This window comes from Hypomesus nipponensis, chromosome 17 (genome assembly GCF_054491055.1).
Source record: "Hypomesus nipponensis isolate SF chromosome 17, ASM5449105v1, whole genome shotgun sequence".
NCBI classification, from domain to species: domain Eukaryota; kingdom Metazoa; phylum Chordata; class Actinopteri; order Osmeriformes; family Osmeridae; genus Hypomesus; species Hypomesus nipponensis.
The window spans coordinates 10,490,567-10,518,216 of record NC_140377.1 but is presented as its reverse complement, the minus strand read 5'-3'; the positions used below and the strand labels follow the sequence as shown (position 1 = coordinate 10,518,216).

Sequence of the window (27,650 nt, the reverse complement as noted above, 5' to 3'; positions counted from 1 at the left end):
GGTACAATAAAACATCATGAACCTCAAAAAGTGCAAGAGTGTACCTGTAGAAAAGCAATCAAAAGTGAAATATTTCACAGCGGGTACAAGAATGTGTAATCCGTTACAACAAACCAACAAGAGGAACAAGTCTCTCAATAAGAGTCATTGTGATCCTGGGAGGAAACTAGCATCAGGTCCAGCAAATCATTCCTAAGTACCGTTGTAGCACCGGAACAAGTGCGTTTTTAGATCAAAGGTATTGAAGAGGTCTGTCTTTAACCACTGATCAGTTAACAATAATTAAAGATAATGATTATTTTATTACTTTTAGACTGTATGCTCTGAATATAATAAACAATGATTGATCTATACTCTATATTAAGATTATGAGAACATAACTATTAATCTATGAATTATGTTGCTTGTTGTATCATTGATAAACTGTCATTATGCTGTTTGCTTATACGTTAATTGTAAGGTGTGACTAGGAAATGCCTGTGACACTAGTGTAGGTCAGAGGTCACAATATTACCAATAATAAGTGTATAATACCGTGCAACTTTGAACAAGGAAAATAGAAGGAAGGTCAAAGCCATAAGAGCCATATCTACAGACCTAAACAAAAGCTATCTAGCATGCAGTGTCCCTTTTCTGTGCTTGCTAAGGCTATGCTGATCTTCACGTATCCTTCCATATTGTGATACTATTTAACTCCCTTGATTTCATGATCCAGTCTTCTGAGATGCACTTCTGAGATCAACTTGAGTATCAGACACCTGCACCTTATAGATCTATAGTAAATATGTTGATTTTGTCTGGTACTTACACAGCAATGGGTTCTATACGTCATCAGCAGTGTTGGGGAGTATCGGAATACAATACATGTACCAGTGTAACGTAGGGGAGAACTGGGGCGAAAGTAACGAAGCGATTGTCTCAGAGCCCTGACTACATTTGCATTCCAAGTTATGATATGATAACAAGTATGGATCATAAAATTGACAGATATTCCTTTGATGTGATAGAGAGGGAACTAATACAAAACCATGGTAAAATCAAACATCTTTATTTTGTGTTGATGCCAACATGCTTTTACTATTCAGTCAGAAGTATGTCATTGTGTAACATATTATTTGCTTCATTAAAGTCAGGTAATAAACGTAATGGCACAAGTTTTTGGTGTCCACCAGTGCAGGCGGATGGTATCAGGGCTGGGTCGTAGGGCGGGGCAGGAAGCACGGTGTTATCGAGCAGCAGGGTGGTCATGTCTAGACCTCTGGTCTTGTTCTCTGGGTCCAGAGAGGCTAACTTGTCCTGCTCATTGGTGCTGTGCTCCAGTTCAAATACGTTTCCTTGTTGCATGAAAAAAGGGTGGGGATGGAAGGTGAGAGGAGAGGGAACGGTCCCGGCTGGACCTATTGTAGCATGAACCTACGCTGATAGAAGGCACCTGACGGGCCCAGGCTGGATGTCTGGGCTTTCTTCGCCTTCTTCCGCTTCTTAGCCTTGACCAGGGACACGTTTCCCTTGGCAATGGCAGGAAATAGGCAGGGAGGTGCTGGTTCAAGGACAGGAACCACCTTGGGCTTGTTCATCTCAGCCCTCCTGGCCAGCAGGGGGACTCGGTGCACTAAGGGATTGGGGTTCTTGGGACCGGGTTTCACCTCTCTGGCAGGCGCTCCAGCCAGGTCCAGCTCCTTCTGAACCAGGTGAGATTTGCTGGGAGTAGAAGTAGGCACTGGGTTGCCAGGTCGTGGAGGTATATTTCCAGGCTTGTTGGGATGAGAGTCAGACAAAAGAGTAGGACTTCTAGTCTGGATCGGGGCCAGGAGGTGCCGCATAGGCTTTGCTTGACGTGTTGCCATGATGAACTTGTCGGTGTCGACATCAGAAAGTGAGGGAGCCCGGGGGACAACCGTCAGCTTTGGGAGGGAAGAGTGCCTTGAGAAGAAGACTGGAGCACCACCGTCTTCTTCGCTCTCTTGGGGCAGTCTTCCAGAACGCCTTGGAGCACAGTTGGACATTGGATCAGCCCTTTTCAGGCCGAGTTGTCTCATGATCTTCAGTTAGGCACGGACGATCTTGGTTTTATGCAATTATCTGTGAAAAAAATGTTGTCCAGTTGAAATGACAAGTTTTAGAAGTCTGTTGAAGAATGAGACAATTGCACCTATGGCTTCAACTAATCATCCATACCTTTGTATATTATCCTTTTTGATTCAAGAAAATGATATTATTCAATTGAGCCAAGAACCAGGTTTACAATTTTTAGAAAGGAGCTATTTTTCTTACCTTTTAAAACGCTGAATGTCAAATCGCGAATGATCTGAGTTGTCAGATGACATCTATGTATTGGAATATTGTACATTGTGACGCAACAATAGGCCAATCCAGTTTGATGTCGGCAGAGTTCACGAAAGCCCCACAACAACCACCAGATAGCAGTTTTAAGGAATTGACATATAGGCCGTTTGTTACTAAATACATTTGTGTTTTTATTTTTTGTTATTGTAACTTTATTGACAAAGACCTTGCTATCACCCATGTTACCCGTATTTTGTGGGTAATTTATTATTCCATGTTTATTAATGATTCTCCTTTGACTTTGCTTTCAAGCTGAGGAGCTGCAGGGTTGGGTGGGGTTGGGTGCTTAGGTCAATTGTTTTACTCAGTGTAGCGATTTAAAGTCGGCATATAAATTGTGTAACACAACAATACTTCTTACGGGAAACTTGCTTACTTCAATAATATTTCCGGTTTTATATTGTATTGATTCTCAACAATCAAAATCAAATGTACAAAATGTTGTACATTCACATTACAGCAGACGACCTAATAAGATAACATCTGGCACAACCGATTGTTAACATACGTTCAGCATGGGCCTGCCTCAAAGGACCTGAGAAGGTTTTGCATATTAAAAAGAATTCCTGTTCAACCAAACTGGTTCCATATAGGCCCTACCAATGGCAAAGAGCCAAACCTGGTGCTGTAATGGTTGGGTTCAGCACAGAAAGTCTGTCTTTCTACTTAGATTTCGCTATTGATGGTCCTCCTCTTGCATATTATGACTATACCTTCAGCACGCAACCATTGATGGAACTGCCAAATTTCACGTTATATCGTCAACGATCGTTTGCCGCAGTTAGGTGCGGAAAGCACTTTTCGAGTGTGTAAAGTAAATTACTGAGGTGATCCTTTTTTGCTAATTACAAGTTGTGTTTCCCGTTTCATGTGTCACAGTAATGATCAATCTACAGGTTATTTAGTGCTGTACACATTCTGAAGGTTGCCTTGTCAGAGTTTTTCAGTATAAAAGTAAATCTGGTTTAAATGTCAGGAGTTCCTGTCTGAAAGAAAGTAACACTCGTTACGTTACATGTGTAAATATTATAAAAATGTATATTGGTGAAGATCAAGAGTTGGACCCACGAGAGCAAAATTACTTCATGTTTGGCTAACAACAACAGGTTGAATGGAGATTTAAACTCAAGAGCTTATTGTTGCAAGTCAGCCTCTCCATCCTCTATGCTACACCTCAACTGTTGAGTTTATATGAATAGATGAGGCAGAGTAATAGCTTTGGTCATTGTTAGATCCAGCCAAAGTTCAAACAGCTGGAATTCCCGCATCTTTTGACATCTTTTGATTGGATCACCCTGATCCAGATACAAACTTTTCAAGATTACCAAATTCGGAATGATCTTGTTTTTTACACATACATTTATTCACTTAGCAGACCCTTTTATCCCAAGCGACTTCCAAGAGAGAGCTTTACAAAAGTGCATAGGAGCATGTAGTTAAACAAGTTACAATAAAACATCATGAACCTCAAAAAGTGCAAGAGTGTATCTGTAGAAAAGCAATCAAAAGTGAAATATTTCACAGCGAGTACAAGAATGTGTAATCTGTTACAGCAAACCAACAAGAGGAACAAGTCTCTCAATAAGAGTCATTGTGATCCTGGGAGGAAACTAGCATCAGGTCCAGCAAATCATTCCTAAGTACCGTTGTAGCACCGGAACAAGTGCGTTTTTAGATCAAAGGTATTGAAGAGGTCTGTCTTTAACCACTGATCAGTTAACAATAATTAAAGATAATGATTATTTTATTACTTTTAGACTGTATGCTCTGAATATAATAAACAATGATTGATCTATACTCTATATTAAGATCATGAGAACATAACTATTAATCTATGAATTATGTTGCTTGTTGTATCATTGATAAACTGTCATTATGCTGTTTGCTTATACGTTAATTGTAAGGTGTGACTAGGAAATGCCTGTGACACTAGTGTAGGTCAGAGGTCACAATATTACCAATAATAAGTGTATAATACCGTGCAACTTTGAACAAGGAAAATAGAAGGAAGGTCAAAGCCATAAGAGCCATATCTAGAGACCTAAACAAAAGCTATCTAGCATGCAGTGTCCCTTTTCTGTGCTTGCTAAGGCTATGCTGATCTTCACGTATCCTTCCATATTGTGATACTATTTAACTCCCTTGATTTCATGATCCAGTCTTCTGAGATGCACTTCTGAGATCAACTTGAGTATCAGACACCTGCACCTTATAGATCTATAGTAAATATGTTGATTTTGTCTGGTACTTACACAGCAATGGGTTCTATACGTCATCAGAAGTGTTGGGGAGTATCGGAATACAATACATGTACCAGTGTAACGTAGGGGAGAACTGGGGCGAAAGTAACGAAGCGATTGTCTCAGAGCCCTGACTACATTTGCATTCCAAGTTATGATATGATAACAAGTATGGATCATAAAATTGACAGATATTCCTTTGATGTGATAGAGAGGGAACTAATACAAAACCATGGTAAAATCAAACATCTTTATTTTGTGTTGATGCCAACATGCTTTTACTATTCAGTCAGAAGTATGTCATTGTGTAACATATTATTTGCTTCATTAAAGTCAGGTAATAAACGTAATGGCACAAGTTTTTGGTGTCCACCAGTGCAGGCGGATGGTATCAGGGCTGGGTCGTAGGGCGGGGCAGGAAGCACGGTGTTATCGAGTAGCAGGGTGGTCAGGTCTAGACCTCTGGTCTTGTTCTCTGGGTCCAGAGAGGCTAACTTGTCCTGCTCATTGGTGCTGTGCTCCAGTTCAAATACGTTTCCTTGTTGCATGAAAAAAGGGTGGGGATGGAAGGTGAGAGGAGAGGGAACGGTCCCGGCTGGACCTATTGTAGCATGAACCTACGCTGATAGAAGGCACCTGACGGGCCCAGGCTGGATGTCTGGGCTTTCTTCGCCTTCTTCCGCTTCTTAGCCTTGACCAGGGACACGTTTCCCTTGGCAATGGCAGGAAATAGGCAGGGAGGTGCTGGTTCAAGGACAGGAACCACCTTGGGCTTGTTCATCTCAGCCCTCCTGGCCAGCAGGGGGACTCGGTGCACTAAGGGATTGGGGTTCTTGGGACCGGGTTTCACCTCTCTGGCAGGCGCTCCAGCCAGGTCCAGCTCCTTCTGAACCAGGTGAGATTTGCTGGGAGTAGAAGTAGGCACTGGGTTGCCAGGTCGTGGAGGTATATTTCCAGGCTTGTTGGGATGAGAGTCAGACAGAAGAGTAGGACTTCTAGTCTGGATCGGGGCCAGGAGGTGCCGCATAGGCTTTGCTTGACGTGTTGCCATGATGAACTTGTCGGTGTCGACATCAGAAAGTGAGGGAGCCCGGGGGACAACCGTCAGCTTTGGGAGGGAAGAGTGCCTTGAGAAGAAGACTGGAGCACCACCGTCTTCTTCGCTCTCTTGGGGCAGTCTTCCAGAACGCCTTGGAGCACAGTTGGACATTGGATCAGCCCTTTTCAGGCCGAGTTGTCTCATGATCTTCAGTTAGGCACGGACGATCTTGGTTTTATGCAATTATCTGTGAAAAAAATGTTGTCCAGTTGAAATGACAAGTTTTAGAAGTCTGTTGAAGAATGAGACAATTGCACCTATGGCTTCAACTAATCATCCATACCTTTGTATATTATCCTTTTTGATTCAAGAAAATGATATTATTCAATTGAGCCAAGAACCAGGTTTACAATTTTTAGAAAGGAGCTATTTTTCTTACCTTTTAAAACGCTGAATGTCAAATCGCGAATGATCTGAGTTGTCAGATGACATCTATGTATTGGAATATTGTACATTGTGACGCAACAATAAGCCAATCCAGTTTGATGTCGGCAGAGTTCACGAAAGCCCCACAACAACCACTAGATAGCAGTTTTAAGGAATTGACATATAGGCCGTTTGTTATTAAATACATTTGTGTTTTTATTTTTTGTTATTGTAACTTTATTGACAAAGACCTTGCTATCACCCATGTTACCCGTATTTTGTGGGTAATTTATTATTCCATGTTTATTAATGATTCTCCTTTGACTTTGCTTTCAAGCTGAGGAGCTGGCGGGTTGGGTGCTTATGGATCAATTGTTTTACTCAGTGTAGCGATTTAAAGTCGGCATATAAATTGTGTAACACAACAATACTTCTTACGGGAAACTTGCTTACTTCAATAATATTTCCGGTTTTATATTTTATTGATTCTCAACAATCAAAATCAAATGTACAAAATGTTGTACATTCATATTTTGCAAATATTTTTTTGAAATACGTAATGTCTTCTCCTTTGCAACTGTGGAATGGATTGTGTGCCCCAGCAGACGACCTAATAAGATAACATCTGGCACAACCGATTGTTAACATACGTTCAGCATGGGCCTGCCTCAAAGGACTTGAGAAGGTTTTGCATATTAAAAAGAATTCCTGTTCAACCAAACTGGTTCCATATAGGCCCTACCATTTGCAACGAGCCAAACCTGGTGCTGTAATGGTTGGGTTCAGCACAGAAAGTCTGTCTTTCTACTTAGATTTCGCTATTGATGGTCCTCCTCTTGCATATTATGACTATACCTTCAGCACGCAACCATTGATGGAACTGCCAAATTTCACGTTATATCGTCAACGATCGTTTGCCGCAGTTAGGTGCGGAAAGCACTTTTCGAGTGTGTAAAGTAAATTACTGAGGTGATCCTTTTTTGCTAATTACAAGTTGTGTTTCCCGTTTCATGTGTCACAGTAATGATCAATCTACAGGTTATTTAGTGCTGTACACATTCTGAAGGTTGCCTTGTCAGAGTTTTTCAGTATAAAAGTAAATCTGGTTTAAATGTCAGGAGTTCCTGTCTGAAAGAAAGTAACACTCGTTACGTTACATGTGTAAATATTATAAAAATGTATATTGGTGAAGATCAAGGGTTGGACCCACGAGAGCAAAATTACTTCATGTTTGGCTAACAACAACAGGTTGAATGGAGATTTAAACTCAAGAGCTTATTGTTGCAAGTCAGCCTCTCCATCCTCTATGCTACACCTCAACTGTTGAGTTTATATGAATAGATGAGGCAGAGTAATAGCTTTGGTCATTGTTAGATCCAGCCAAAGTTCAAACAGCTGGAATTCCCGCATCTTTTGACATCTTTTGATTGGATCACCCTGATCCAGATACAAACTTTTCAAGATTACCAAATTCGGAATGATCTTGTTTTTTACACATACATTTATTCACTTAGCAGACCCTTTTATCCCAAGCGACTTCCAAGAGAGAGCTTTACAAAAGTGCATAGGAGCATGTAGTTAAACAAGTTACAATAAAACATCATGAACCTCAAAAAGTGCAAGAGTGTATCTGTAGAAAAGCAATCAAAAGTAAAATATTTCACAGCGAGTACAAGAATGTGTAATCTGTTACAACAAACCAACAAGAGGAACAAGTCTCTCAATAAGAGTCATTGTGATCCTGGGAGGAAACTAGCATCAGGTCCAGCAAATCATTCCTAAGTACCGTTGTAGCACCGGAACAAGTGCGTTTTTAGATCAAAGTTATTGAAGAGGTCTGTCTTTAACCACTGATCAGTTAACAATAATTAAAGATAATGATTATTTTATTACTTTTAGACTGTATGCTCTGAATATAATAAACAATGATTGATCTATACTCTATATTAAGATCATGAGAACATAACTATTAATCTATGAATTATGTTGCTTGTTGTATCATTGATAAACTGTCATTATGCTGTTTGCTTATACGTTAATTGTAAGGTGTGACTAGGAAATGCCTGTGACACTAGTGTAGGTCAGAGGTCACAATATTACCAATAATAAGTGTATAATACCGTGCAACTTTGAACAAGGAAAATAGAAGGAAGGTCAAAGCCATAAGAGCCATATCTAGAGACCTAAACAAAAGCTATCTAGCATGCAGTGTCCCTTTTCTGTGCTTGCTAAGGCTATGCTGATCTTCACGTATCCTTCCATATTGTGATACTATTTAACTCCCTTGATTTCATGATCCAGTCTTCTGAGATGCACTTCTGAGATCAACTTGAGTATCAGACACCTGCACCTTATAGATCTATAATAAACATGTTGATTTTGTCTGGTACTTACACAGCAATGAGTTCTATACGTCATCAGCAGTGTTGGGGAGTATCGGAATACAATACATGTACCAGTGTTACGTAGGGGAGAACTGGGGCGAAAGTAACGAAGCGATTGTCTCAGAGCCCTGACTACATTTGCATTCCAAGTTATGATATGATAACAAGTATGGATCATAAAATTGACAGATATTCCTTTGATGTGATAGAGAGGGAACTAATACAAAACCATGGTAAAATCAAACATCTTTATTTTGTGTTGATGCCAACATGCTTTTACTATTCAGTCAGAAGTATGTCATTGTGTAACATATTATTTGCTTCATTAAAGTCAGGTAATAAACGTAATGGCACAAGTTTTTGGTGTCCACCAGTGCAGGCGGATGGTATCAGGGCTGGGTCGTAGGGCGGGGCAGGAAGCACGGTGTTATCGAGCAGCAGGGTGGTCAGGTCTAGACCTCTGGTCTTGTTCTCTGGGTCCAGAGAGGCTAACTTGTCCTGCTCATTGGTGCTGTGCTCCAGTTCAAATACGTTTCCTTGTTGCATGAAAAAAGGGTGGGGATGGAAGGTGAGAGGAGAGGGAACGGTCCCGGCTGGACCTATTGTAGCATGAACCTACGCTGATAGAAGGCACCTGACGGGCCCAGGCTGGATGTCTGGGCTTTCTTCGCCTTCTTCCGCTTCTTAGCCTTGACCAGGGACACGTTTCCCTTGGCAATGGCAGGAAATAGGCAGGGAGGTGCTGGTTCAAGGACAGGAACCACCTTGGGCTTGTTCATCTCAGCCCTCCTGGCCAGCAGGGGGACTCGGTGCACTAAGGGATTGGGGTTCTTGGGACCGGGTTTCACCTCTCTGGCAGGCGCTCCAGCCAGGTCCAGCTCCTTCTGAACCAGGTGAGATTTGCTGGGAGTAGAAGTAGGCACTGGGTTGCCAGGTCGTGGAGGTATATTTCCAGGCTTGTTGGGATGAGAGTCAGACAGAAGAGTAGGACTTCTAGTCTGGATCGGGGCCAGGAGGTGCCGCATAGGCTTTGCTTGACGTGTTGCCATGATGAACTTGTCGGTGTCGACATCAGAAAGTGAGGGAGCCCGGGGGACAACCGTCAGCTTTGGGAGGGAAGAGTGCCTTGAGAAGAAGACTGGAGCACCACCGTCTTCTTCGCTCTCTTGGGGCAGTCTTCCAGAACGCCTTGGAGCACAGTTGGACATTGGATCAGCCCTTTTCAGGCCGAGTTGTCTCATGATCTTCAGTTAGGCACGGACGATCTTGGTTTTATGCAATTATCTGTGAAAAAAATGTTGTCCAGTTGAAATGACAAGTTTTAGAAGTCTGTTGAAGAATGAGACAATTGCACCTATGGCTTCAACTAATCATCCATACCTTTGTATATTATCCTTTTTGATTCAAGAAAATGATATTATTCAATTGAGCCAAGAACCAGGTTTACAATTTTTAGAAAGGAGCTATTTTTCTTACCTTTTAAAACGCTGAATGTCAAATCGCGAATGATCTGAGTTGTCAGATGACATCTATGTATTGGAATATTGTACATTGTGACGCAACAATAAGCCAATCCAGTTTGATGTCGGCAGAGTTCACGAAAGCCCCACAACAACCTCCAGATAGCAGTTTTAAGGAATTGACATATAGGCCGTTTGTTATTAAATACATTTGTGTTTTTATTTTTTGTTATTGTAACTTTATTGACAAAGACCTTGCTATCACCCATGTTACCCGTATTTTGTGGGTAATTTATTATTCCATGTTTATTAATGATTCTCCTTTGACTTTGCTTTCAAGCTGAGGAGCTGGCGGGTTGGGTGCTTATGGATCAATTGTTTTACTCAGTGTAGCGATTTAAAGTCGGCATATAAATTGTGTAACACAACAATACTTCTTACGGGAAACTTGCTTACTTCAATAATATTTCCGGTTTTATATTTTATTGATTCTCAACAATCAAAATCAAATGTACAAAATGTTGTACATTCATATTTTGCAAATATTTTTTTGAAATACGTAATGTCTTCTCCTTTGCAACTGTGGAATGGATTGTGTGCCCCAGCAGACGACCTAATAAGATAACATCTGGCACAACCGATTGTTAACATACGTTCAGCATGGGCCTGCCTCAAAGGACTTGAGAAGGTTTTGCATATTAAAAAGAATTCCTGTTCAACCAAACTGGTTCCATATAGGCCCTACCATTTGCAACGAGCCAAACCTGGTGCTGTAATGGTTGGGTTCAGCACAGAAAGTCTGTCTTTCTACTTAGATTTCGCTATTGATGGTCCTCCTCTTGCATATTATGACTATACCTTCAGCACGCAACCATTGATGGAACTGCCAAATTTCACGTTATATCGTCAACGATCGTTTGCCGCAGTTAGGTGCGGAAAGCACTTTTCGAGTGTGTAAAGTAAATTACTGAGGTGATCCTTTTTTGCTAATTACAAGTTGTGTTTCCCGTTTCATGTGTCACAGTAATGATCAATCTACAGGTTATTTAGTGCTGTACACATTCTGAAGGTTGCCTTGTCAGAGTTTTTCAGTATAAAAGTAAATCTGGTTTAAATGTCAGGAGTTCCTGTCTGAAAGAAAGTAACACTCGTTACGTTACATGTGTAAATATTATAAAAATGTATATTGGTGAAGATCAAGGGTTGGACCCACGAGAGCAAAATTACTTCATGTTTGGCTAACAACAACAGGTTGAATGGAGATTTAAACTCAAGAGCTTATTGTTGCAAGTCAGCCTCTCCATCCTCTATGCTACACCTCAACTGTTGAGTTTATATGAATAGATGAGGCAGAGTAATAGCTTTGGTCATTGTTAGATCCAGCCAAAGTTCAAACAGCTGGAATTCCCGCATCTTTTGACATCTTTTGATTGGATCACCCTGATCCAGATACAAACTTTTCAAGATTACCAAATTCGGAATGATCTTGTTTTTTACACATACATTTATTCACTTAGCAGACCCTTTTATCCCAAGCGACTTCCAAGAGAGAGCTTTACAAAAGTGCATAGGAGCATGTAGTTAAACAAGTTACAATAAAACATCATGAACCTCAAAAAGTGCAAGAGTGTATCTGTAGAAAAGCAATCAAAAGTGAAATATTTCACAGCGAGTACAAGAATGTGTAATCTGTTACAACAAACCAACAAGAGGAACAAGTCTCTCAATAAGAGTCATTGTGATCCTGGGAGGAAACTAGCATCAGGTCCAGCAAATCATTCCTAAGTACCGTTGTAGCACCGGAACAAGTGCGTTTTTAGATCAAAGGTATTGAAGAGGTCTGTCTTTAACCACTGATCAGTTAACAATAATTAAAGATAATGATTATTTTATTACTTTTAGACTGTATGCTCTGAATATAATAAACAATGATTGATCTATACTCTATATTAAGATCATGAGAACATAACTATTAATCTATGAATTATGTTGCTTGTTGTATCATTGATAAACTGTCATTATGCTGTTTGCTTATACGTTAATTGTAAGGTGTGACTAGGAAATGCCTGTGACACTAGTGTAGGTCAGAGGTCACAATATTACCAATAATAAGTGTATAATACCGTGCAACTTTGAACAAGGAAAATAGAAGGAAGGTCAAAGCCATAAGAGCCATATCTAGAGACCTAAACAAAAGCTATCTAGCATGCAGTGTCCCTTTTCTGTGCTTGCTAAGGCTACGCTGATCTTCACGTATCCTTCCATATTGTGATACTATTTAACTCCCTTGATTTCATGATCCAGTCTTCTGAGATGCACTTCTGAGATCAACTTGAGTATCAGACACCTGCACCTTATAGATCTATAATAAACATGTTGATTTTGTCTGGTACTTACACAGCAATGAGTTCTATACGTCATCAGCAGTGTTGGGGAGTATCGGAATACAATACATGTACCAGTGTTACGTAGGGGAGAACTGGGGCGAAAGTAACGAAGCGATTGTCTCAGAGCCCTGACTACATTTGCATTCCAAGTTATGATATGATAACAAGTATGGATCATAAAATTGACAGATATTCCTTTGATGTGATAGAGAGGGAACTAATACAAAACCATGGTAAAATCAAACATCTTTATTTTGTGTTGATGCCAACATGCTTTTACTATTCAGTCAGAAGTATGTCATTGTGTAACATATTATTTGCTTCATTAAAGTCAGGTAATAAACGTAATGGCACAAGTTTTTGGTGTCCACCAGTGCAGGCGGATGGTATCAGGGCTGGGTCGTAGGGCGGGGCAGGAAGCACGGTGTTATCGAGCAGCAGGGTGGTCAGGTCTAGACCTCTGGTCTTGTTCTCTGGGTCCAGAGAGGCTAACTTGTCCTGCTCATTGGTGCTGTGCTCCAGTTCAAATACGTTTCCTTGTTGCATGAAAAAAGGGTGGGGATGGAAGGTGAGAGGAGAGGGAACGGTCCCGGCTGGACCTATTGTAGCATGAACCTACGCTGATAGAAGGCACCTGACGGGCCCAGGCTGGATGTCTGGGCTTTCTTCGCCTTCTTCCGCTTCTTAGCCTTGACCAGGGACACGTTTCCCTTGGCAATGGCAGGAAATAGGCAGGGAGGTGCTGGTTCAAGGACAGGAACCACCTTGGGCTTGTTCATCTCAGCCCTCCTGGCCAGCAGGGGGACTCGGTGCACTAAGGGATTGGGGTTCTTGGGACCGGGTTTCACCTCTCTGGCAGGCGCTCCAGCCAGGTCCAGCTCCTTCTGAACCAGGTGAGATTTGCTGGGAGTAGAAGTAGGCACTGGGTTGCCAGGTCGTGGAGGTATATTTCCAGGCTTGTTGGGATGAGAGTCAGACAGAAGAGTAGGACTTCTAGTCTGGATCGGGGCCAGGAGGTGCCGCATAGGCTTTGCTTGACGTGTTGCCATGATGAACTTGTCGGTGTCGACATCAGAAAGTGAGGGAGCCCGGGGGACAACCGTCAGCTTTGGGAGGGAAGAGTGCCTTGAGAAGAAGACTGGAGCACCACCGTCTTCTTCGCTCTCTTGGGGCAGTCTTCCAGAACGCCTTGGAGCACAGTTGGACATTGGATCAGCCCTTTTCAGGCCGAGTTGTCTCATGATCTTCAGTTAGGCACGGACGATCTTGGTTTTATGCAATTATCTGTGAAAAAAATGTTGTCCAGTTGAAATGACAAGTTTTAGAAGTCTGTTGAAGAATGAGACAATTGCACCTATGGCTTCAACTAATCATCCATACCTTTGTATATTATCCTTTTTGATTCAAGAAAATGATATTATTCAATTGAGCCAAGAACCAGGTTTACAATTTTTAGAAAGGAGCTATTTTTCTTACCTTTTAAAACGCTGAATGTCAAATCGCGAATGATCTGAGTTGTCAGATGACATCTATGTATTGGAATATTGTACATTGTGACGCAACAATAAGCCAATCCAGTTTGATGTCGGCAGAGTTCACGAAAGCCCCACAACAACCTCCAGATAGCAGTTTTAAGGAATTGACATATAGGCCGTTTGTTATTAAAGACATTTGTGTTTTTATTTTTTGTTATTGTAACTTTATTGACAAAGACCTTGCTATCACCCATGTTACCCGTATTTTGTGGGTAATTTATTATTCCATGTTTATTAATGATTCTCCTTTGACTTTGCTTTCAAGCTGAGGAGCTGGCGGGTTGGGTGCTTATGGATCAATTGTTTTACTCAGTGTAGCGATTTAAAGTCGGCATATAAATTGTGTAACACAACAATACTTCTTACGGGAAACTTGCTTACTTCAATAATATTTCCGGTTTTATATTTTATTGATTCTCAACAATCAAAATCAAATGTACAAAATGTTGTACATTCATATTTTGCAAATATTTTTTTGAAATACGTAATGTCTTCTCCTTTGCAACTGTGGAATGGATTGTGTGCCCCAGCAGACGACCTAATAAGATAACATCTGGCACAACCGATTGTTAACATACGTTCAGCATGGGCCTGCCTCAAAGGACTTGAGAAGGTTTTGCATATTAAAAAGAATTCCTGTTCAACCAAACTGGTTCCATATAGGCCCTACCATTTGCAACGAGCCAAACCTGGTGCTGTAATGGTTGGGTTCAGCACAGAAAGTCTGTCTTTCTACTTAGATTTCGCTATTGATGGTCCTCCTCTTGCATATTATGACTATACCTTCAGCACGCAACCATTGATGGAACTGCCAAATTTCACGTTATATGGTCAACGATCGTTTGCCGCAGTTAGGTGCGGAAAGCACTTTTCGAGTGTGTAAAGTAAATTACTGAGGTGATCCTTTTTTGCTAATTACAAGTTGTGTTTCCCGTTTCATGTGTCACAGTAATGATCAATCTACAGGTTATTTAGTGCTGTACACATTCTGAAGGTTGCCTTGTCAGAGTTTTTCAGTATAAAAGTAAATCTGGTTTAAATGTCAGGAGTTCCTGTCTGAAAGAAAGTAACACTCGTTACGTTACATGTGTAAATATTATAAAAATGTATATTGGTGAAGATCAAGGGTTGGACCCACGAGAGCAAAATTACTTCATGTTTGGCTAACAACAACAGGTTGAATGGAGATTTAAACTCAAGAGCTTATTGTTGCAAGTCAGCCTCTCCATCCTCTATGCTACACCTCAACTGTTGAGTTTATATGAATAGATGAGGCAGAGTAATAGCTTTGGTCATTGTTAGATCCAGCCAAAGTTCAAACAGCTGGAATTCCCGCATCTTTTGACATCTTTTGATTGGATCACCCTGATCCAGATACAAACTTTTCAAGATTACCAAATTCGGAATGATCTTGTTTTTTACACATACATTTATTCACTTAGCAGACCCTTTTATCCCAAGCGACTTCCAAGAGAGAGCTTTACAAAAGTGCATAGGAGCATGTAGTTAAACAAGTTACAATAAAACATCATGAACCTCAAAAAGTGCAAGAGTGTATCTGTAGAAAAGCAATCAAAAGTGAAATATTTCACAGCGAGTACAAGAATGTGTAATCTGTTACAACAAACCAACAAGAGGAACAAGTCTCTCAATAAGAGTCATTGTGATCCTGGGAGGAAACTAGCATCAGGTCCAGCAAATCATTCCTAAGTACCGTTGTAGCACCGGAACAAGTGCGTTTTTAGATCAAAGGTATTGAAGAGGTCTGTCTTTAACCACTGATCAGTTAACAATAATTAAAGATAATGATTATTTTATTACTTTTAGACTGTATGCTCTGAATATAATAAACAATGATTGATCTATACTCTATATTAAGATCATGAGAACATAACTATTAATCTATGAATTATGTTGCTTGTTGTATCATTGATAAACTGTCATTATGCTGTTTGCTTATACGTTAATTGTAAGGTGTGACTAGGAAATGCCTGTGACACTAGTGTAGGTCAGAGGTCACAATATTACCAATAATAAGTGTATAATACCGTGCAACTTTGAACAAGGAAAATAGAAGGAAGGTCAAAGCCATAAGAGCCATATCTAGAGACCTAAACAAAAGCTATCTAGCATGCAGTGTCCCTTTTCTGTGCTTGCTAAGGCTACGCTGATCTTCACGTATCCTTCCATATTGTGATACTATTTAACTCCCTTGATTTCATGATCCAGTCTTCTGAGATGCACTTCTGAGATCAACTTGAGTATCAGACACCTGCACCTTATAGATCTATAATAAACATGTTGATTTTGTCTGGTACTTACACAGCAATGAGTTCTATACGTCATCAGCAGTGTTGGGGAGTATCGGAATACAATACATGTACCAGTGTTACGTAGGGGAGAACTGGGGCGAAAGTAACGAAGCGATTGTCTCAGAGCCCTGACTACATTTGCATTCCAAGTTATGATATGATAACAAGTATGGATCATAAAATTGACAGATATTCCTTTGATGTGATAGAGAGGGAACTAATACAAAACCATGGTAAAATCAAACATCTTTATTTTGTGTTGATGCCAACATGCTTTTACTATTCAGTCAGAAGTATGTCATTGTGTAACATATTATTTGCTTCATTAAAGTCAGGTAATAAACGTAATGGCACAAGTTTTTGGTGTCCACCAGTGCAGGCGGATGGTATCAGGGCTGGGTCGTAGGGCGGGGCAGGAAGCACGGTGTTATCGAGCAGCAGGGTGGTCAGGTCTAGACCTCTGGTCTTGTTCTCTGGGTCCAGAGAGGCTAACTTGTCCTGCTCATTGGTGCTGTGCTCCAGTTCAAATACGTTTCCTTGTTGCATGAAAAAAGGGTGGGGATGGAAGGTGAGAGGAGAGGGAACGGTCCCGGCTGGACCTATTGTAGCATGAACCTACGCTGATAGAAGGCACCTGACGGGCCCAGGCTGGATGTCTGGGCTTTCTTCGCCTTCTTCCGCTTCTTAGCCTTGACCAGGGACACGTTTCCCTTGGCAATGGCAGGAAATAGGCAGGGAGGTGCTGGTTCAAGGACAGGAACCACCTTGGGCTTGTTCATCTCAGCCCTCCTGGCCAGCAGGGGGACTCGGTGCACTAAGGGATTGGGGTTCTTGGGACCGGGTTTCACCTCTCTGGCAGGCGCTCCAGCCAGGTCCAGCTCCTTCTGAACCAGGTGAGATTTGCTGGGAGTAGAAGTAGGCACTGGGTTGCCAGGTCGTGGAGGTATATTTCCAGGCTTGTTGGGATGAGAGTCAGACAGAAGAGTAGGACTTCTAGTCTGGATCGGGGCCAGGAGGTGCCGCATAGGCTTTGCTTGACGTGTTGCCATGATGAACTTGTCGGTGTCGACATCAGAAAGTGAGGGAGCCCGGGGGACAACCGTCAGCTTTGGGAGGGAAGAGTGCCTTGAGAAGAAGACTGGAGCACCACCGTCTTCTTCGCTCTCTTGGGGCAGTCTTCCAGAACGCCTTGGAGCACAGTTGGACATTGGATCAGCCCTTTTCAGGCCGAGTTGTCTCATGATCTTCAGTTAGGCACGGACGATCTTGGTTTTATGCAATTATCTGTGAAAAAAATGTTGTCCAGTTGAAATGACAAGTTTTAGAAGTCTGTTGAAGAATGAGACAATTGCACCTATGGCTTCAACTAATCATCCATACCTTTGTATATTATCCTTTTTGATTCAAGAAAATGATATTATTCAATTGAGCCAAGAACCAGGTTTACAATTTTTAGAAAGGAGCTATTTTTCTTACCTTTTAAAACGCTGAATGTCAAATCGCGAATGATCTGAGTTGTCAGATGACATCTATGTATTGGAATATTGTACATTGTGACGCAACAATAAGCCAATCCAGTTTGATGTCGGCAGAGTTCACGAAAGCCCCACAACAACCTCCAGATAGCAGTTTTAAGGAATTGACATATAGGCCGTTTGTTATTAAAGACATTTGTGTTTTTATTTTTTGTTATTGTAACTTTATTGACAAAGACCTTGCTATCACCCATGTTACCCGTATTTTGTGGGTAATTTATTATTCCATGTTTATTAATGATTCTCCTTTGACTTTGCTTTCAAGCTGAGGAGCTGGCGGGTTGGGTGCTTATGGATCAATTGTTTTACTCAGTGTAGCGATTTAAAGTCGGCATATAAATTGTGTAACACAACAATACTTCTTACGGGAAACTTGCTTACTTCAATAATATTTCCGGTTTTATATTTTATTGATTCTCAACAATCAAAATCAAATGTACAAAATGTTGTACATTCATATTTTGCAAATATTTTTTTGAAATACGTAATGTCTTCTCCTTTGCAACTGTGGAATGGATTGTGTGCCCCAGCAGACGACCTAATAAGATAACATCTGGCACAACCGATTGTTAACATACGTTCAGCATGGGCCTGCCTCAAAGGACTTGAGAAGGTTTTGCATATTAAAAAGAATTCCTGTTCAACCAAACTGGTTCCATATAGGCCCTACCATTTGCAACGAGCCAAACCTGGTGCTGTAATGGTTGGGTTCAGCACAGAAAGTCTGTCTTTCTACTTAGATTTCGCTATTGATGGTCCTCCTCTTGCATATTATGACTATACCTTCAGCACGCAACCATTGATGGAACTGCCAAATTTCACGTTATATGGTCAACGATCGTTTGCCGCAGTTAGGTGCGGAAAGCACTTTTCGAGTGTGTAAAGTAAATTACTGAGGTGATCCTTTTTTGCTAATTACAAGTTGTGTTTCCCGTTTCATGTGTCACAGTAATGATCAATCTACAGGTTATTTAGTGCTGTACACATTCTGAAGGTTGCCTTGTCAGAGTTTTTCAGTATAAAAGTAAATCTGGTTTAAATGTCAGGAGTTCCTGTCTGAAAGAAAGTAACACTCGTTACGTTACATGTGTAAATATTATAAAAATGTATATTGGTGAAGATCAAGGGTTGGACCCACGAGAGCAAAATTACTTCATGTTTGGCTAACAACAACAGGTTGAATGGAGATTTAAACTCAAGAGCTTATTGTTGCAAGTCAGCCTCTCCATCCTCTATGCTACACCTCAACTGTTGAGTTTATATGAATAGATGAGGCAGAGTAATAGCTTTGGTCATTGTTAGATCCAGCCAAAGTTCAAACAGCTGGAATTCCCGCATCTTTTGACATCTTTTGATTGGATCACCCTGATCCAGATACAAACTTTTCAAGATTACCAAATTCGGAATGATCTTGTTTTTTACACATACATTTATTCACTTAGCAGACCCTTTTATCCCAAGCGACTTCCAAGAGAGAGCTTTACAAAAGTGCATAGGAGCATGTAGTTAAACAAGTTACAATAAAACATCATGAACCTCAAAAAGTGCAAGAGTGTATCTGTAGAAAAGCAATCAAAAGTGAAATATTTCACAGCGAGTACAAGAATGTGTAATCTGTTACAACAAACCAACAAGAGGAACAAGTCTCTCAATAAGAGTCATTGTGATCCTGGGAGGAAACTAGCATCAGGTCCAGCAAATCATTCCTAAGTACCGTTGTAGCACCGGAACAAGTGCGTTTTTAGATCAAAGGTATTGAAGAGGTCTGTCTTTAACCACTGATCAGTTAACAATAATTAAAGATAATGATTATTTTATTACTTTTAGACTGTATGCTCTGAATATAATAAACAATGATTGATCTATACTCTATATTAAGATCATGAGAACATAACTATTAATCTATGAATTATGTTGCTTGTTGTATCATTGATAAACTGTCATTATGCTGTTTGCTTATACGTTAATTGTAAGGTGTGACTAGGAAATGCCTGTGACACTAGTGTAGGTCAGAGGTCACAATATTACCAATAATAAGTGTATAATACCGTGCAACTTTGAACAAGGAAAATAGAAGGAAGGTCAAAGCCATAAGAGCCATATCTAGAGACCTAAACAAAAGCTATCTAGCATGCAGTGTCCCTTTTCTGTGCTTGCTAAGGCTACGCTGATCTTCACGTATCCTTCCATATTGTGATACTATTTAACTCCCTTGATTTCATGATCCAGTCTTCTGAGATGCACTTCTGAGATCAACTTGAGTATCAGACACCTGCACCTTATAGATCTATAATAAACATGTTGATTTTGTCTGGTACTTACACAGCAATGAGTTCTATACGTCATCAGCAGTGTTGGGGAGTATCGGAATACAATACATGTACCAGTGTTACGTAGGGGAGAACTGGGGCGAAAGTAACGAAGCGATTGTCTCAGAGCCCTGACTACATTTGCATTCCAAGTTATGATATGATAACAAGTATGGATCATAAAATTGACAGATATTCCTTAGATGTGATAGAGAGGGAACTAATACAAAACCATGGTAAAATCAAACATCTTTATTTTGTGTTGATGCCAACATGCTTTTACTATTCAGTCAGAAGTATGTCATTGTGTAACATATTATTTGCTTCATTAAAGTCAGGTAATAAACGTAATGGCACAAGTTTTTGGTGTCCACCAGTGCAGGCGGATGGTATCAGGGCTGGGTCGTAGGGCGGGGCAGGAAGCACGGTGTTATCGAGCAGCAGGGTGGTCAGGTCTAGACCTCTGGTCTTGTTCTCTGGGTCCAGAGAGGCTAACTTGTCCTGCTCATTGGTGCTGTGCTCCAGTTCAAATACGTTTCCTTGTTGCATGAAAAAAGGGTGGGGATGGAAGGTGAGAGGAGAGGGAACGGTCCCGGCTGGAGCTATTGTAGCATGAACCTACGCTGATAGAAGGCACCTGACGGGCCCAGGCTGGATGTCTGGGCTTTCTTCGCCTTCTTCCGCTTCTTAGCCTTGACCAGGGACACGTTTCCCTTGGCAATGGCAGGAAATAGGCAGGGAGGTGCTGGTTCAAGGACAGGAACCACCTTGGGCTTGTTCATCTCAGCCCTCCTGGCCAGCAGGGGGACTCGGTGCACTAAGGGATTGGGGTTCTTGGGACCGGGTTTCACCTCTCTGGCAGGCGCTCCAGCCAGGTCCAGCTCCTTCTGAACCAGGTGAGATTTGCTGGGAGTAGAAGTAGGCACTGGGTTGCCAGGTCGTGGAGGTATATTTCCAGGCTTGTTGGGATGAGAGTCAGACAGAAGAGTAGGACTTCTAGTCTGGATCGGGGCCAGGAGGTGCCGCATAGGCTTTGCTTGACGTGTTGCCATGATGAACTTGTCGGTGTCGACATCAGAAAGTGAGGGAGCCCGGGGGACAACCGTCAGCTTTGGGAGGGAAGAGTGCCTTGAGAAGAAGACTGGAGCACCACCGTCTTCTTCGCTCTCTTGGGGCAGTCTTCCAGAACGCCTTGGAGCACAGTTGGACATTGGATCAGCCCTTTTCAGGCCGAGTTGTCTCATGATCTTCAGTTAGGCACGGACGATCTTGGTTTTATGCAATTATCTGTGAAAAAAATGTTGTCCAGTTGAAATGACAAGTTTTAGAAGTCTGTTGAAGAATGAGACAATTGCACCTATGGCTTCAACTAATCATCCATACCTTTGTATATTATCCTTTTTGATTCAAGAAAATGATATTATTCAATTGAGCCAAGAACCAGGTTTACAATTTTTAGAAAGGAGCTATTTTTCTTACCTTTTAAAACGCTGAATGTCAAATCGCGAATGATCTGAGTTGTCAGATGACATCTATGTATTGGAATATTGTACATTGTGACGCAACAATAAGCCAATCCAGTTTGATGTCGGCAGAGTTCACGAAAGCCCCACAACAACCACCAGATAGCAGTTTTAAGGAATTGACATATAGGCCGTTTGTTATTAAATACATTTGTGTTTTTATTTTTTGTTATTGTAACTTTATTGACAAAGACCTTGCTATCACCCATGTTACCCGTATTTTGTGGGTAATTTATTATTCCATGTTTATTAATGATTCTCCTTTGACTTTGCTTTCAAGCTGAGGAGCTGGCGGGTTGGGTGCTTATGGATCAATTGTTTTACTCAGTGTAGCGATTTAAAGTCGGCATATAAATTGTGTAACACAACAATACTTCTTACGGGAAACTTGCTTACTTCAATAATATTTCCGGTTTTATATTTTATTGATTCTCAACAATCAAAATCAAATGTACAAAATGTTGTACATTCATATTTTGCAAATATTTTTTTGAAATACGTAATGTCTTCTCCTTTGCAACTGTGGAATGGATTGTGTGCCCCAGCAGACGACCTAATAAGATAACATCTGGCACAACCGATTGTTAACATACGTTCAGCATGGGCCTGCCTCAAAGGACTTGAGAAGGTTTTGCATATTAAAAAGAATTCCTGTTCAACCAAACTGGTTCCATATAGGCCCTACCATTTGCAACGAGCCAAACCTGGTGCTGTAATGGTTGGGTTCAGCACAGAAAGTCTGTCTTTCTACTTAGATTTCGCTATTGATGGTCCTCCTCTTGCATATTATGACTATACCTTCAGCACGCAACCATTGATGGAACTGCCAAATTTCACGTTATATCGTCAACGATCGTTTGCCGCAGTTAGGTGCGGAAAGCACTTTTCGAGTGTGTAAAGTAAATTACTGAGGTGATCCTTTTTTGCTAATTACAAGTTGTGTTTCCCGTTTCATGTGTCACAGTAATGATCAATCTACAGGTTATTTAGTGCTGTACACATTCTGAAGGTTGCCTTGTCAGAGTTTTTCAGTATAAAAGTAAATCTGGTTTAAATGTCAGGAGTTCCTGTCTGAAAGAAAGTAACACTCGTTACGTTACATGTGTAAATATTATAAAAATGTATATTGGTGAAGATCAAGGGTTGGACCCACGAGAGCAAAATTACTTCATGTTTGGCTAACAACAACAGGTTGAATGGAGATTTAAACTCAAGAGCTTATTGTTGCAAGTCAGCCTCTCCATCCTCTATGCTACACCTCAACTGTTGAGTTTATATGAATAGATGAGGCAGAGTAATAGCTTTGGTCATTGTTAGATCCAGCCAAAGTTCAAACAGCTGGAATTCCCGCATCTTTTGACATCTTTTGATTGGATCACCCTGATCCAGATACAAACTTTTCAAGATTACCAAATTCGGAATGATCTTGTTTTTTACACATACATTTATTCACTTAGCAGACCCTTTTATCCCAAGCGACTTCCAAGAGAGAGCTTTACAAAAGTGCATAGGAGCATGTAGTTAAACAAGTTACAATAAAACATCATGAACCTCAAAAAGTGCAAGAGTGTATCTGTAGAAAAGCAATCAAAAGTGAAATATTTCACAGCGAGTACAAGAATGTGTAATCTGTTACAACAAACCAACAAGAGGAACAAGTCTCTCAATAAGAGTCATTGTGATCCTGGGAGGAAACTAGCATCAGGTCCAGCAAATCATTCCTAAGTACCGTTGTAGCACCGGAACAAGTGCGTTTTTAGATCAAAGGTATTGAAGAGGTCTGTCTTTAACCACTGATCAGTTAACAATAATTAAAGATAATGATTATTTTATTACTTTTAGACTGTATGCTCTGAATATAATAAACAATGATTGATCTATACTCTATATTAAGATCATGAGAACATAACTATTAATCTATGAATTATGTTGCTTGTTGTATCATTGATAAACTGTCATTATGCTGTTTGCTTATACGTTAATTGTAAGGTGTGACTAGGAAATGCCTGTGACACTAGTGTAGGTCAGAGGTCACAATATTACCAATAATAAGTGTATAATACCGTGCAACTTTGAACAAGGAAAATAGAAGGAAGGTCAAAGCCATAAGAGCCATATCTAGAGACCTAAACAAAAGCTATCTAGCATGCAGTGTCCCTTTTCTGTGCTTGCTAAGGCTACGCTGATCTTCACGTATCCTTCCATATTGTGATACTATTTAACTCCCTTGATTTCATGATCCAGTCTTCTGAGATGCACTTCTGAGATCAACTTGAGTATCAGACACCTGCACCTTATAGATCTATAATAAACATGTTGATTTTGTCTGGTACTTACACAGCAATGAGTTCTATACGTCATCAGCAGTGTTGGGGAGTATCGGAATACAATACATGTACCAGTGTTACGTAGGGGAGAACTGGGGCGAAAGTAACGAAGCGATTGTCTCAGAGCCCTGACTACATTTGCATTCCAAGTTATGATATGATAACAAGTATGGATCATAAAATTGACAGATATTCCTTTGATGTGATAGAGAGGGAACTAATACAAAACCATGGTAAAATCAAACATCTTTATTTTGTGTTGATGCCAACATGCTTTTACTATTCAGTCAGAAGTATGTCATTGTGTAACATATTATTTGCTTCATTAAAGTCAGGTAATAAACGTAATGGCACAAGTTTTTGGTGTCCACCAGTGCAGGCGGATGGTATCAGGGCTGGGTCGTAGGGCGGGGCAGGAAGCACGGTGTTATCGAGCAGCAGGGTGGTCAGGTCTAGACCTCTGGTCTTGTTCTCTGGGTCCAGAGAGGCTAACTTGTCCTGCTCATTGGTGCTGTGCTCCAGTTCAAATACGTTTCCTTGTTGCATGAAAAAAGGGTGGGGATGGAAGGTGAGAGGAGAGGGAACGGTCCCGGCTGGACCTATTGTAGCATGAACCTACGCTGATAGAAGGCACCTGACGGGCCCAGGCTGGATGTCTGGGCTTTCTTCGCCTTCTTCCGCTTCTTAGCCTTGACCAGGGACACGTTTCCCTTGGCAATGGCAGGAAATAGGCAGGGAGGTGCTGGTTCAAGGACAGGAACCACCTTGGGCTTGTTCATCTCAGCCCTCCTGGCCAGCAGGGGGACTCGGTGCACTAAGGGATTGGGGTTCTTGGGACCGGGTTTCACCTCTCTGGCAGGCGCTCCAGCCAGGTCCAGCTCCTTCTGAACCAGGTGAGATTTGCTGGGAGTAGAAGTAGGCACTGGGTTGCCAGGTCGTGGAGGTATATTTCCAGGCTTGTTGGGATGAGAGTCAGACAGAAGAGTAGGACTTCTAGTCTGGATCGGGGCCAGGAGGTGCCGCATAGGCTTTGCTTGACGTGTTGCCATGATGAACTTGTCGGTGTCGACATCAGAAAGTGAGGGAGCCCGGGGGACAACCGTCAGCTTTGGGAGGGAAGAGTGCCTTGAGAAGAAGACTGGAGCACCACCGTCTTCTTCGCTCTCTTGGGGCAGTCTTCCAGAACGCCTTGGAGCACAGTTGGACATTGGATCAGCCCTTTTCAGGCCGAGTTGTCTCATGATCTTCAGTTAGGCACGGACGATCTTGGTTTTATGCAATTATCTGTGAAAAAAATGTTGTCCAGTTGAAATGACAAGTTTTAGAAGTCTGTTGAAGAATGAGACAATTGCACCTATGGCTTCAACTAATCATCCATACCTTTGTATATTATCCTTTTTGATTCAAGAAAATGATATTATTCAATTGAGCCAAGAACCAGGTTTACAATTTTTAGAAAGGAGCTATTTTTCTTACCTTTTAAAACGCTGAATGTCAAATCGCGAATGATCTGAGTTGTCAGATGACATCTATGTATTGGAATATTGTACATTGTGACGCAACAATAAGCCAATCCAGTTTGATGTCGGCAGAGTTCACGAAAGCCCCACAACAACCACCAGATAGCAGTTTTAAGGAATTGACATATAGGCCGTTTGTTATTAAATACATTTGTGTTTTTATTTTTTGTTATTGTAACTTTATTGACAAAGACCTTGCTATCACCCATGTTACCCGTATTTTGTGGGTAATTTATTATTCCATGTTTATTAATGATTCTCCTTTGACTTTGCTTTCAAGCTGAGGAGCTGGCGGGTTGGGTGCTTATGGATCAATTGTTTTACTCAGTGTAGCGATTTAAAGTCGGCATATAAATTGTGTAACACAACAATACTTCTTACGGGAAACTTGCTTACTTCAATAATATTTCCGGTTTTATATTTTATTGATTCTCAACAATCAAAATCAAATGTACAAAATGTTGTACATTCATATTTTGCAAATATTTTTTTGAAATACGTAATGTCTTCTCCTTTGCAACTGTGGAATGGATTGTGTGCCCCAGCAGACGACCTAATAAGATAACATCTGGCACAACCGATTGTTAACATACGTTCAGCATGGGCCTGCCTCAAAGGACTTGAGAAGGTTTTGCATATTAAAAAGAATTCCTGTTCAACCAAACTGGTTCCATATAGGCCCTACCATTTGCAACGAGCCAAACCTGGTGCTGTAATGGTTGGGTTCAGCACAGAAAGTCTGTCTTTCTACTTAGATTTCGCTATTGATGGTCCTCCTCTTGCATATTATGACTATACCTTCAGCACGCAACCATTGATGGAACTGCCAAATTTCACGTTATATCGTCAACGATCGTTTGCCGCAGTTAGGTGCGGAAAGCACTTTTCGAGTGTGTAAAGTAAATTACTGAGGTGATCCTTTTTTGCTAATTACAAGTTGTGTTTCCCGTTTCATGTGTCACAGTAATGATCAATCTACAGGTTATTTAGTGCTGTACACATTCTGAAGGTTGCCTTGTCAGAGTTTTTCAGTATAAAAGTAAATCTGGTTTAAATGTCAGGAGTTCCTGTCTGAAAGAAAGTAACACTCGTTACGTTACATGTGTAAATATTATAAAAATGTATATTGGTGAAGATCAAGGGTTGGACCCACGAGAGCAAAATTACTTCATGTTTGGCTAACAACAACAGGTTGAATGGAGATTTAAACTCAAGAGCTTATTGTTGCAAGTCAGCCTCTCCATCCTCTATGCTACACCTCAACTGTTGAGTTTATATGAATAGATGAGGCAGAGTAATAGCTTTGGTCATTGTTAGATCCAGCCAAAGTTCAAACAGCTGGAATTCCCGCATCTTTTGACATCTTTTGATTGGATCACCCTGATCCAGATACAAACTTTTCAAGATTACCAAATTCGGAATGATCTTGTTTTTTACACATACATTTATTCACTTAGCAGACCCTTTTATCCCAAGCGACTTCCAAGAGAGAGCTTTACAAAAGTGCATAGGAGCATGTAGTTAAACAAGTTACAATAAAACATCATGAACCTCAAAAAGTGCAAGAGTGTATCTGTAGAAAAGCAATCAAAAGTAAAATATTTCACAGCGAGTACAAGAATGTGTAATCTGTTACAACAAACCAACAAGAGGAACAAGTCTCTCAATAAGAGTCATTGTGATCCTGGGAGGAAACTAGCATCAGGTCCAGCAAATCATTCCTAAGTACCGTTGTAGCACCGGAACAAGTGCGTTTTTAGATCAAAGGTATTGAAGAGGTCTGTCTTTAACCACTGATCAGTTAACAATAATTAAAGATAATGATTATTTTATTACTTTTAGACTGTATGCTCTGAATATAATAAACAATGATTGATCTATACTCTATATTAAGATCATGAGAACATAACTATTAATCTATGAATTATGTTGCTTGTTGTATCATTGATAAACTGTCATTATGCTGTTTGCTTATACGTTAATTGTAAGGTGTGACTAGGAAATGCCTGTGACACTAGTGTAGGTCAGAGGTCACAATATTACCAATAATAAGTGTATAATACCGTGCAACTTTGAACAAGGAAAATAGAAGGAAGGTCAAAGCCATAAGAGCCATATCTAGAGACCTAAACAAAAGCTATCTAGCATGCAGTGTCCCTTTTCTGTGCTTGCTAAGGCTACGCTGATCTTCACGTATCCTTCCATATTGTGATACTATTTAACTCCCTTGATTTCATGATCCAGTCTTCTGAGATGCACTTCTGAGATCAACTTGAGTATCAGACACCTGCACCTTATAGATCTATA

The 27,650-nt window shown here is 40.8% G+C and overlaps 7 protein-coding genes across 7 annotated transcripts; all 7 read right to left on the bottom strand.

The window, feature by feature from the left end:
• Positions 1-1,296: 1,296 nt before the first annotated feature.
• LOC146253508 (uncharacterized) lies at positions 1,297-2,292 on the bottom strand. The gene is made up of 2 exons (XM_084678797.1): positions 2,275-2,292; positions 1,297-2,082 (listed from the first exon to the last, which is right to left on the bottom strand). The coding sequence occupies exon 2, from the start codon at positions 2,037-2,039 to the stop codon at positions 1,398-1,400; it is 642 nt and encodes a 213-aa protein (XP_084534923.1). The 5' UTR covers positions 2,040-2,082; positions 2,275-2,292; the 3' UTR covers positions 1,297-1,397.
• A 2,747-nt stretch (positions 2,293-5,039) lies between these two features.
• On the bottom strand, positions 5,040-6,158 carry LOC146253507 (uncharacterized). Its single transcript, XM_084678754.1, has 2 exons — positions 6,065-6,158; positions 5,040-5,872 (listed from the first exon to the last, which is right to left on the bottom strand). Exon 2 carries the CDS (start codon positions 5,827-5,829, stop codon positions 5,188-5,190), a length of 642 nt encoding a protein of 213 aa, XP_084534880.1. The 5' UTR covers positions 5,830-5,872; positions 6,065-6,158; the 3' UTR covers positions 5,040-5,187.
• A 2,541-nt stretch (positions 6,159-8,699) lies between these two features.
• Positions 8,700-10,005, bottom strand: LOC146253506 (uncharacterized). The gene is made up of 2 exons (XM_084678595.1): positions 9,912-10,005; positions 8,700-9,719 (listed from the first exon to the last, which is right to left on the bottom strand). Exon 2 carries the CDS (start codon positions 9,674-9,676, stop codon positions 9,035-9,037), a length of 642 nt encoding a protein of 213 aa, XP_084534721.1. The 5' UTR covers positions 9,677-9,719; positions 9,912-10,005; the 3' UTR covers positions 8,700-9,034.
• Positions 10,006-12,546: 2,541 nt separating this feature from the next.
• On the bottom strand, positions 12,547-13,852 carry LOC146253505 (uncharacterized). Its single transcript, XM_084678597.1, has 2 exons — positions 13,759-13,852; positions 12,547-13,566 (listed from the first exon to the last, which is right to left on the bottom strand). Exon 2 carries the CDS (start codon positions 13,521-13,523, stop codon positions 12,882-12,884), a length of 642 nt encoding a protein of 213 aa, XP_084534723.1. The 5' UTR covers positions 13,524-13,566; positions 13,759-13,852; the 3' UTR covers positions 12,547-12,881.
• A 2,541-nt stretch (positions 13,853-16,393) lies between these two features.
• On the bottom strand, positions 16,394-17,699 carry LOC146253504 (uncharacterized). Its single transcript, XM_084678596.1, has 2 exons — positions 17,606-17,699; positions 16,394-17,413 (listed from the first exon to the last, which is right to left on the bottom strand). The coding sequence occupies exon 2, from the start codon at positions 17,368-17,370 to the stop codon at positions 16,729-16,731; it is 642 nt and encodes a 213-aa protein (XP_084534722.1). The 5' UTR covers positions 17,371-17,413; positions 17,606-17,699; the 3' UTR covers positions 16,394-16,728.
• Positions 17,700-19,252: 1,553 nt separating this feature from the next.
• On the bottom strand, positions 19,253-22,350 carry LOC146253503 (uncharacterized). Its single transcript, XM_084676859.1, has 4 exons — positions 21,453-22,350; positions 20,596-21,260; positions 20,348-20,512; positions 19,253-19,278 (listed from the first exon to the last, which is right to left on the bottom strand). Exons 2-4 carry the CDS (start codon positions 21,215-21,217, stop codon positions 19,253-19,255), a joined length of 813 nt encoding a protein of 270 aa, XP_084532985.1. The 5' UTR covers positions 21,218-21,260; positions 21,453-22,350.
• A 1,737-nt stretch (positions 22,351-24,087) lies between these two features.
• On the bottom strand, positions 24,088-26,197 carry LOC146253502 (uncharacterized). Its single transcript, XM_084678519.1, has 2 exons — positions 25,300-26,197; positions 24,088-25,107 (listed from the first exon to the last, which is right to left on the bottom strand). Exon 2 carries the CDS (start codon positions 25,062-25,064, stop codon positions 24,423-24,425), a length of 642 nt encoding a protein of 213 aa, XP_084534645.1. The 5' UTR covers positions 25,065-25,107; positions 25,300-26,197; the 3' UTR covers positions 24,088-24,422.
• Between the last annotated feature and the right edge of the window lie 1,453 nt (positions 26,198-27,650).